The sequence below is a fragment of the Drosophila obscura genome, unplaced genomic scaffold (genome assembly GCF_018151105.1).
Source record: "Drosophila obscura isolate BZ-5 IFL unplaced genomic scaffold, ASM1815110v1 contig_84, whole genome shotgun sequence".
In the NCBI taxonomy this organism is placed as follows: Eukaryota; Metazoa; Arthropoda; class Insecta; order Diptera; family Drosophilidae; genus Drosophila; species Drosophila obscura.
The window spans coordinates 347,512-359,495 of NW_024542877.1; the positions used below are offsets into that span (position 1 = coordinate 347,512).

The window sequence follows — 11,984 nt, forward strand, 5'->3', positions numbered from 1 at the left end:
CTCCTATACCCCCAGACAACTACAAAGAATATGAAAAGTATTTTCATATTTAAAAAAAAAAAAAAAAAAAAACAAACCGATATCGTGTTATTATTTAAATAAATAGAATGTATATAAGTGAACAATTGTACGTGCTGACGATTTCTTTCTTTGCCTTTGGCCCCATTGACCCAACCCGCCTTTACCCTCCCACAGACTCTGTTGGGGTTGCCTCCGCCCGGGGAGTGTCGCTGTCTTTGGATCTTGTGGTTGGTTTTTCCCATATTAGCTGCGGTGTGGCCATTGAATTGGTTCTAAGGGTTCTATGGCACATATCATCAAATCATATCACCCCCTTTCCAGAAATCCCCCCGTAGCTGCTGTTTGGCGTCTTCGATATCTGTTCAACGAGGGTAATTTGTTGACTCTCTTAATACCCTTCCCCCCACCGCTCTGACACCAAACACCCGACACGGACCTGGCCCCATATTTATCTCCTAACACATGATCGCTGCATTCACCCACCCACCCACAGGCCTACCTCAATCCCACACCCCTACACTCCCAGCACCAAGCTCCAACCATGCGGTAACTGATAACCGATAACCGTAACCGATAACCGTAATTGTTAACTGTTAAGTCGATAACACCCGGTCGCCAGTTATGTGTGTGTGCGCGCCGCCGCCGCCTGCACCTGTTTGCGCGGCATCGAATCGAATGATGCCCGTTCCAGGCTGCCAGGTGGGCCCAAGGTTGCCGGCCCCATACATCGACTGTGTTGGCTCTTTTGTGTACTGTTATAATTACTATTCTTTTTCGTTATGTATGTATATGTAATGTTATTTATTAATGTCCTTTTGCCATCATCATATGCCAAGACATACGCAGACATATGCAGTTTTTGTTGCCGTCCCACGCCCTCCCACTCTGTTTTTTTTTTTGGTACTCCAATCCGCGCACTTGCGGATGACGAATACCAAAATATACGTACATATATATATTCTTACATACATATATGTGAACTGCATTCCATCCAGAACACATCGAATACACAACACCATTCACCATTTTTTTTTTTAGCAGTAAGAATAATAAGAATGAGTAAACGACAACCAAACGACACTCAAAACTGAAAAGTAAAATAGCTAAAATATAACAAAAAAAAAAAAAAAAATATGTATAGAAAAACAAAACAACAAAAAATACCAACCAAAATCCAAAAATCCACAACCAATTTACAGGAAATTCGCCCAAGAAACTCTTCTCATGTCAGCTGTGCGGTAAGCTCCTCTGCTCGAAAGCCTCCCTCAAGCGCCACATTGCCGACAAGCACGCCGTGCGCCAAGAGGAATACCGTTGTGCCATCTGCGAGCGAGTCTATTGCTCGCGCAACTCGCTCATGACGCACATTTATACCTACCACAAGTCACGACCCGGTGAAATGGAAATGAAGGACATTAAACTCTATAATCAATTTAATTCGTCAATCTGAGATTTAACACCTTTGCCGGGCACGGCCACTAGCCATGTGCCACAGCAAATAACAGCGAAGAAAGCCAATACAAACAATACCAACATGACGACAACGCCCTACACAGCTACAACGACACCGACACCGACTTTAAATGCAACTGCAACTGCAACAGCCATGACTGGCATGCCCATGACAGCCCATGATCCTGGCTTAGGGGGGGCCTATCCCAAGCGACTCAATGACCAGTACCAGCTGCTCATACAGCAGCGACAAATAATGACACTCTACGACTACTATCTGTATCAGCGCTCTGAGACGATCAGCGGCAACAGCAGTAGACACGGTGGCACTTCCATTGCCACCTCGAGCATCTAGAACTAGCACTCGAAATAGACACCGAACTCGAACTAGAACTCGAAATCAAACTCAAACTCAAACTAATTAACTTAAAGCAATGCCATTTGTAGTGATATATATACAGAACATACAAATATACATAAAATACATACAAGCCTATTATACAAGACGAACGAAGAAGTAACGCAAACGTATTATATGACAAAATATGAAGGAAAATATACATACATACATATGAGAGCAGGAAACAAAAAGGAATATAGATTTAGGCATATTATACAAAACAAAAAAAAGAAAAGAAAAATAAAAGACATTAGACTTTAAGTTTAGGCATAGGAAAAGACATTACTTGGAACACTTTTTAGGACAGTTTAGAACTTTAGATTAGACCTCATGTACATCGATGTTCGACCTAAACGTAGTAGACTTGCTGACTTTTTCACAACTCATGCCTATGGACCATAATGATATGATAAACAACTGATGACATATATACACTGTTTATACACTCTGTGGCCTTCTTTATACCTTATACCTCATACAACGTACTCGTAGTCAATTTTACAATTAGAGCTCGGTTTATTTTTATTTTTTGTTGCACAAGTTGCCTTTCTAAATACTGAATACTGAACGTATCTACGTAATTTCCTTATTAGATCTTGGACAAAACAAAAAAAAAACGAAAACAGAAACAGAGAACGTGCTTTCTTCCAACACACATATACATTTATAAAGCAAAAGAAATATATACATATATACATATATATAATTCGAAGACATATAGTTAATAAATAAATTAAATAAATAAACACACATATTAATCATAAACATAAGTCCCAGTTTTGCCGGTCGATCTTGTGCTTAGTGCTATAAATGTTGCTGCAACAACGGCGTGGCGTGGCATGACTTGGCTCGTCATCAACAACAACAACAACATCAACAACAACATCAACATCAACAACAGCTACAACAACAAAACACAATTTGTCGAGTGAAGCGTGAGATCAAGAGAGCCAAGAAATCCCAAGAAACCCCCTCCCAAGAGTTTTGCCCAAAAAAAATCGGAAAGATGTGACAGCTGATATTCAAGCCAAGCCACCAACACAGTGCCACAGCTGCTGCAACTTTAACTCGGTAGTTTGGGGTACTCGGTACTCGCTACTCGCTACCAGCTAACCGCTACTCGTTAGTCAGTCAAAGTACAAGATCACGCGCTTGCTAAAGGTTAGCCCAACATCTTAAACTACATTGGTAGTCAAAATATTCAAAAAACAAAAACGAGAAGATACGTAGTTAGTAACATTACAGCATTCTATCTCCCTTCTTCTCTCATGGCCTATCGTTCTTACACGCAATCTATTCTTTCTCTCTCTCTCTATCTCTGCAGTTTGCTCTCTGCAGTATTGTTCACTCTCTCTTCCTTACTCAAACTCAATCTACATCTATCTCATGCGCCTATTTCTTCTAGTCTTTCCTCTGTCTCTCTCTCTCTCTCTCTGTCTATCCTTTTTCTACTTGCCTCACAAATACACACTAACTATCCATGAATCGATATTTGTATCTTGATCTTGAGACAACTGCGATATCGATATCTACTGTAAAAAGTGCCTTCTCTACTATATAAAAACTAGATAATCAGAAAAACTAAACTACTATATGCAGCTAGTCAGCATTGCCAGCCTTGGCTAACGCAAGTACTATCTAATCACCTTGTCTCTCTACCGCCGCTGTGGCCCTTCACATACCTAAATACTTATATGTATTTTATATATATATAACATAACCTTTGCCTGCTCACGCGCTCCAAAACTCGCCTCGCCTCTACTCGCTCTCACTCTGTCCTAGACTTGCTGTAGCTATAGACCAAAAACTACTACTCATGTAAAAAAGAACATCTGCGACCTGTAAGTACGACCCACACACTCGCTACCGTAGTCGCTCTCTCGCTCGATCTCCTCTTTCTCTCACCTACTCGCTCACATTCTCGCTAACATTAACTCTACCTCTTGTAAAGCTGATAGATGATCCAAAGTAAAGGATGTAGAGCACCTGAAGCATTGATCGAAAGAACTCGCCGTTCACTCTGTCTATCTCTCTATCTTTTCTCCTTTCCTCTCTATATCTATTAATCTGCAGCTATACTAATCGCCAGCCAAATTAACCATTACAGCCACACAACCAAAATACAAAACAAAAATAAAACGAGTAGAAGTACTCGTGGTTATTGTTTGATTTGCACACTCGTTGGTGGATCCATTCGGGTACTGTACTGTTCAATCAAAGAAGTTGCAGGAGATTGGACTTCTGTCTTCCCCTACCCATACACACACACACACATACACTCACTAACACCCCTTTAGAAGACCATTCTCTCTTTTCTGTGTACCTTTGATCATCTTCGATGCTCTGTTCCTCTGTTCACTCAGCGTTGACCTTAGCATCTGCGTTTCCAGTACTTGTATTGTTGTCTCTTACTCTGTATCTCTACTCTACACCCTCCAGACTCTCTACACACACACACTCTCTCTCTCTCTCTCATCGCCTACCTACTGTTCCCGCTCTGATGCAACTGTAAAAAATAAGCAAGAGTACCACCCACATATACATCTGTATAAAGAATATCTTTTAAAAATATATAAATATAAATACATAGAAAACCCGTTAATAATGGATAAAAACCAAACCGCTACAACTACTATATATATATCTATTGAAACAAGACTACTCAAAATATTTCACTTTTCGTTTTGGTAAGTTTGCGTGGTAATAGGGGACCCGAAAACCAAATCAAATACAACTACAAATCCAAACAAATAGAGTCTCATCACGCTTCCCTTCCTCCGTGCTCGATACACGATCAACGATCCGTGATCGTAGCTGCTGCCCGATAACTTTACTAACTGCAATTCATAATTTATAATTAACTTACCTTTAGCTTTTCGTTCTGTTACATTTTTTTCTTATTTCGTTACAAAAAGAAAATCAAAACCAAAAACCACAAAACTGAACAAAACCGAAACCAAATCCAAAACAAAAATCTAAAAAACAAACGAATCCAAAAACAGATCAAATGACACACATCTGAACTTCATATTCGAAATGCGATTATCCGTGTAATTGTAGTGTAAAATTGTAATTGTAATTGTTTGTTGCTTTACGTTTGATTTCGTTTTTGCCTCCCGCTGCATGCTACTCGCTACTCGCTATTTGTCACTCGCTTTGCTTGCGTGGCGTGTGACGAGTATTTGCTTATTTATCGTACATTTTCCGTTCGTGTCCATACAACACATACTTACACACCCACACACTAACTCATACCCATACACACACACACACGTACACACATACATACATGCTGTTATATATATATATATTTGTACATAAGCATGTGCTGACTGTTTATTGCATTGGTTTGTAGTAGTGTAACTTGTTCGTACCGTATCGTATGTACCTTGTATATAAAATCTAGTCTAATTTCCCCGTATTTACAGTAGCACACACACACACATAAACACACACACCGACACACAAACGCACACACGTGTAAAGTGTACAGATCAGTTGGAAAATATATATATATATTTTTCTATACCAATCCCAGGAGCGCTGTCAAGGCCAGTTGGCGCGTCCAGCGATTGAATTGCATGCTAATACGCTGAGCGTCACCGCCTGGTCATGGCAGTGATCCGGGATGTATCTCTAATAGGAAAAATGCAGTCTAGCAATATTCTAACGTAGACAAAACTCCACCTACTCCTCCACGCATCTACATAAATTTAAACATAAGCTCCAAGTTATGCTCGACAAATAAATTAAAAACGTTTCAAAATTAATTCCCCTTCCCACAAATCCAAACCGTTTCCGTTCTGTATATTCTCACGCGATTACTTAGTAGGAATCATCATTCGGATTAGCGTTTTGTAGTGGCGCAAAAACTTTGAAATTTGGAACCGATTTACACGAATTATATATACATATATATATATATCGATACATATTATAACGCTTTATCCTGTACCTCTCTCTGCTAGCAACTCCAATAAAACTCAATAAACTCAAATTAAATTCAGGAACTTTTTAGTACTACAAATAGAGCATTAAAGCATTTTACCCCTCTCTCTCTCTCTCTCTCTCTCTCACTCTCTCTACCTCTCGTACCGTATTTTATTTTAAACCACTTCCTTTTCCCCTGTACCCTATACCTCCTGCTACCCACCCCACATCCCTGTCGCCCCCGACAAGGGGGAGACGAACCAAAATGACAAAAAAAAAACTCTCTACCATGTATTTTCACATTTTTTAACTTTTGCACTTTTAGTTTCATATTTTCTGAACCAACCACAAAACAGCAATATAAATCTAAAACCCAAATCTATAGCAAAAGCAAACTTCTTCAGACTTCAGACTAATATAATCCAATCGAATCGAATCCAATCCGATCCAAGCCATGCCAAGCCCCACTAACTGAATTCTTTTTTGTCTCCTGTGCAGGACCGCACAGTATCAATCGATCTGCAGCTACCTCGCCAACAAGTTCTACCTCATCGCCGCCTTCGCCGCCCACGGCGCTGACATCGCCAACCAGTTCGCTGAACGGCAGCCTGGCCGCCGCCGTCTACAATCTTCATAGTCATGGCCATGTCCTTGGCCATGCCACATCGCCACCGCGTCCCGGCAGTGTGGGCAGCAGCATTGGCAGCAATATCTGCTCCTCCACCTCCATGGGTGGCAGCATTAATGGCAACAGCAACAGCGGTAATAACAACAACAGCAGCAGCAGCGGTAACAACAACAACAACAGCGGCAACGGCAACAACGGCAACGGCAACAACAACAATGGCATTCCCGGTAACCAAACGAATTCATCGAATGTTGTCGGCCAATCGCAGGCTGGAGCCCCACAAGTGCCGCTGCGCATGCCCCCACCGACCAGCGGCGGCATCAACGAGCCACAGGAGTGCCCCTACTGCAGGCGCACCTTCTCCTGTTACTACTCGCTAAAGCGCCACTTCCAGGACAAGCACGAGCAATCGGACACGCTGTATGTGTGCGAATTCTGCCACCGCCGTTATCGCACCAAGAACTCGCTTACGACGCACAAGAGCCTGCAGCATCGCGGCTCGAGCGGCATGCTCAAGCGTCTGCTAAAGACATCGGCCATCAAGCATGGCCTGGTGGGGCATAGCCACGGACACGGACACCATCCCCATCCACTGCCCCACCACCATGCGCTGTCGCACACAAGGACAAGCCTGTTTGACTTCACCAGCGAACTGGGCCAGCCGCCGCCGGGCATCCAATAGGAGCTAAGTTGGAATGCAATTTTTTAGAGAATCAGTCGGTCTGCCAATGTCAATGCCAGTGGCAATGCCAGCAGCCTAAGACCAGCTACAAATACTTTGCCCATTGTTTTCGCACTGGAAAAAGGGGCGCCACTGGTCCCCTTCTCCTCCTGCACTAGATCTTAGTTAATATATATCTATTAATTATTAATTATTATGCGTATGTATCTCTAAGCTTAGGCATACTTTGGCGTCAACTGTTTTATTATTATTATCAAATTATGTTACATAAATATTACAATTATTATTATTCTAATTATCGCCAACACACACCTCCTCCCCCCTCACTTTTTTTTTTCGTAGATTTAGTAGTTCTTTGTGCTGCTCTCAAAAAAAACCTACTTAGTAGTTGGAGCAACGACCATACATCGCTGCTTCATGTGCAATACCTCAAGAATCGTGTAAATAATTTCGATGATAAACAAAACAAAAAAAATACCTCTGAAAGCTGCACAAAGCGAAAGTAACACAAGCGTATAGTTTTGATGGAATACTTATTAGAATTAGAGTTATTTTCAACAATAAACAAACAAACAACAAATGGGAAGAGAACGAAGGACTATAACACTCACAAAAACAAACATATATACATATATGCACATACATATGCACTCACATTGTAAGCGAAAGCGGAAGTGTTGTTGACTGTAGTGGTGGCTAAGGCGCCTGTGGCTAAGGTTGTGGGCTGAGGGCTGACAAGCAGGCGGCAATAACACGGCACATATCACGACCACTGAATTTGAATCTGCAACTGCAACTGAAATCTAAACTGAATCTGAAACCCATCTGCCATGCCAGCCTCAGCCTCAACTTCAGCTTCGGGCTCTCTGCCTCACACTTCACTATCCAATCCAAAAGTGCAACAAAAACACGACAAAACAAAAACCCACACACACACACAGAATTTGTTTGTCACTCACACATAAGTTTTATAGACACATAGATACAAATACCATACACATGCAAATGTCTTTTAACGTTTTTTTTTTCCTAGTTTTACAAAAGCTCTTATTTTTTATTTAGCAACTGCTGCGCCTCTAGCCACACCCCAGTGCATTCTCTAAAAAAGAAAAAAAAAACAAAGTCAAATTCCAATAAAAAAAAAACAAACAAAACAACAAAAATCCCTCAGCTCGGCGGCAGGCAGGCCCCTTAGATGTTAAGAGATGATGATGATGAAGATGATGAATGTGTGTATTTTTTTTTTTTCGTCAACAAATGACCTAATTGTAAATGTAGCACGTAAGCTTAAAGTTAAAATTAATGCAAATCTAATGTTAAACATGAAAATCAGGAAGGAAGATCGACGAAGAGGAGAACGGAGAAGAACAAACAAACAAACAAAAAAAACAAAAAACATACAAAACAGAAGTAAAACGTTATCAGGGATAAAATATCAAGTATGTAGTAGCGAAAGTCCTTTTTTTTCTACTTATACAATATATACATATATACGACGAATAAAGTAACAGAAATTCAAATCATTTTTTTATATATATACTTACACATATGTATACGTATATTATATATGTGTGTGTATATGCGTACGAGTTAAGCAAAGAGAAACAATTATAATAAAGTTTATGTATACATGTATATAACATATATATATACCATATATATATACACAGGCGGCACTAGGACGTGTGGTGTATAACTCGTACAACAGAGAGCTGTAACCATTTTTTGCAATTTTGAGGATTAAAAAACAAATCATAAAAACAAAGTAGCCGCATAGTAACTCAGTGATTTTTCACCAGCGAAGTACAAATGTTCTGAAATTAAAATTAAATAACAAAATGCGAGGTGGAGAGAAGTTTTAAGCAAAGCCCCAAGTCAAATATCAGCGTGAAAAAAAAACAAATGATGTCAATAAAAACAATAAACTGCCGAATGCAGTATGCCAGTAATTTCAGTAGTAATATATCACAACAACAATAACAGAAACAGTGAACAGTTTGCACTGCCGACTTTGTATTGTAAATATACAATAGATAATATATATATAGAACCCCCCACAAAAACTATTTACACAGATCTACATATTAACCTCAATGCAGTAACATCAGAGATATAGCAAACTGTTAGCTGGAACACAGATATAAAACCAGACATAAAATAAAATACACCCAACACGCGCCAAACAAAAAGTACGAACGTACAGATGTACAGATACAAATGTATCTGTTGAACGTCTCAGGAATTTCATGCATAAAACCAATTATGTATAGCCCAAACAAATACCAATACCAATACCCCCTACCCCGTAATATAGAATACAATATGTACTCCAGGTACTATTCGAAATCTTCCACACTGATCGAAATTTGTAATGGGGCATATCATATTCACATCATTCAATCAAAGCAGAGTTTCTCTCACGATTTCCTCTCGCATGAATGAGCAAATAAAGCATAGTTTTATTAACTAAATGGGCAGTAACAAATACCAAGTACCACATGTAAGCCGTTGCCGTTGCAGCAGTGTTAGTAGCGAAAAGTTGTCGAAAGTATAGGCGGAGTTATTAGTATTCTTTGTGCCATGCTAATCAGACGGAGGGAAGCAGACAAGACAGACCAGATAACAGATACAAGAAAACAGGAAACAGAACACAGGAATATTAAGATAGGAATCTCTCCTGTCCTAGCGTTCAAATAAAGTTCCATCCATGTTTAAATATGTATGCATGTACATGGCGTACGTACGTACGTATCCAAGTTCTCTGAAAGCAGTCCAGGCATCATGCGCATTGTACATCTGATGTAAGCGTTTTCATAGTCTTAATTAATTTATTCAAAACCTAACAGATACTTTTAAGTTGTCGCATAGGGAAGTGGGAATCAAATCAGATGGATGGGAGGGAGGGTACCCGGGATCAAATGATGAAGGCCTAAAGTTTTTGTCTTTCTTTTAAATACACATAAAAATATTTATAATATTTTTTATCGTCTATTTTTTTTTTGTATTTATAGTTTATAGTTTTTAACCCTGTATAACATATACTATTATTATATTTGCTTATTCTGGACTATTTTATAAAGACGAAATTTACCTTTATTTAACTTTATTTTTGGAAATTAAAACGAATATGAAAAAAAAACAACAAAACGAAAAATAATGCAAATGCAACAAAACTGTGATTTATGAAATCTTTTTGACAAAGTAACATTTTGACATTTCCTTTGTACGAAATTCCATTTTGGCTGTTCTTATTTTGTTAATTATGTTTATTAAACGAAACTGAGAGGTAAAAAACTCGAAATTAATCTCACAAAATTTATGTTTAGGTAAAAAAAGAACTGTGAATGCGAACTTTTGTATTATTTTTTGTGAACTTTCTACATATACTATAAAACATGTTTATGTACTGAACTAAAACTATTCAAAATTTATATTGTTTTGGCATATTTTTTACCACAATAAACAGATTTTTTTTTCAAGCAAAAACAAAGAAAACAAAGCACAAAGGTTTGGGTGCCTTTGTATCAACGATACTGGCATCAAAATACATCATTTCATATTTAGTTACACTTATCATTTCGTTTATGGTTATTTATTAAGCCGTTTGTTTTGACTCAATCCTTCAGAAGCTTAAGCCCCGACCAGCCATAGATATCCCTTGTCGCCCTACCTACCCAAATGTCGTTGGATGATGGATCAATCTCATTGTATCAGTCGATAGTCAGAAACAGAAACAGAACCGGACCAATAGACCCACGGAAGTAGAACCAGACGTACAGTTTCTTCCTTTAGCATGGCCAAATAAGTTAAAGATGATGCGCCTATTCGTACCATTAATAAGAAGATTTTGAATCATATTAATGTAGTACATATGTAGCTGTAAAGTTCGTTTAAAGATATTCTTAGAAATACAAATAGATATAAAGTATATACTCGTACATACAGACACATATATCCACAGTGAAGCACTTTCCTTTCCCCTTGCACTAGCAGCTACCTACCCACAATGCCCAACATACATAAAGTAGGAAGTGAAGGTAAATGTTTGTACCATAGACTCCGGCCACGATCATTCTATCTATCTTTTTTTTAGGATTATATTAGCAGGCTATACTGTACGGTGGTGTATCTGCTCTACCATGCAAAAGAAAGCATGAGAATAGCATACATCATGCTACATGCATATGTATGCACATTGTACATCTACGAGTATGTGTGAGAGAATATTATTAATGAAATATTAAAGAAACGCGTAAAAATTGATGACGAAAATGCAACGCATATCACGAAACAACAAAACAAAACAAAAAACTAAACAAAATTAAAAACAAAACAAAGTAAATACAAAATTCGAAAATACGAAATGATGTGGAAAAACAATTAGATAATTGAAAATTATTAGTCAAAATTATTTATTATATTATATGCATATACATAATTGCATACATACATATGTATGTATGTACATCTATATATGTATGTTTATGTATGTGCAAATATAAAAAAAAGAAGCCAAATACATTTCGGAACTATACTGTTTATTGATTTATCTTTTCGGTATTTAAAACAAAAATCTGTGATTAACTACAAAATTTAAATTTTTAAAATTAATTGTATAGCGCGCCATGTAAGCGATAACGATGTTTATATAATTAATTACAAAACAAAAACCAAAAAAACCAAAAAACAAAAATACTGCAAATCAAACTTGAGAATTAAAATACACAAAACAACTTTTTGGATTTTATCTAATAGACAAATACATAATACATATACAATACATACATATAGCACATGCGGTTGCATTTTTCCAAACCTTTCGGCTCTTCGTTGCACACATGAATATTTTTACTGAGACACGGCGCACTTGG

At 38.3% G+C, this 11,984-nt stretch overlaps 1 protein-coding gene across 2 annotated transcripts in view; it reads left to right on the forward strand.

The window, feature by feature from the left end:
• The window catches only part of LOC111074655 (broad-complex core protein isoforms 1/2/3/4/5), a 47,886-nt gene extending 40,612 nt beyond the window's left edge, over positions 1–7,274 (forward strand). Inside the window, exon 8 of one of the 2 annotated variants that reach the window (XM_022367530.2) lies at positions 6,302–7,274. In XM_022367530.2, coding sequence (XP_022223222.2) covers positions 6,302–7,113 — 812 coding nt within the window. In that variant the 3' untranslated portion in view covers positions 7,114–7,274. Of the gene's footprint in view, positions 1–1,220; positions 1,588–6,301 lie in introns of those variants that run through there. The other variant, XM_022367532.2, reaches the window with a different exon arrangement.
• Positions 7,275–11,984: the final 4,710 nt, after the last annotated feature.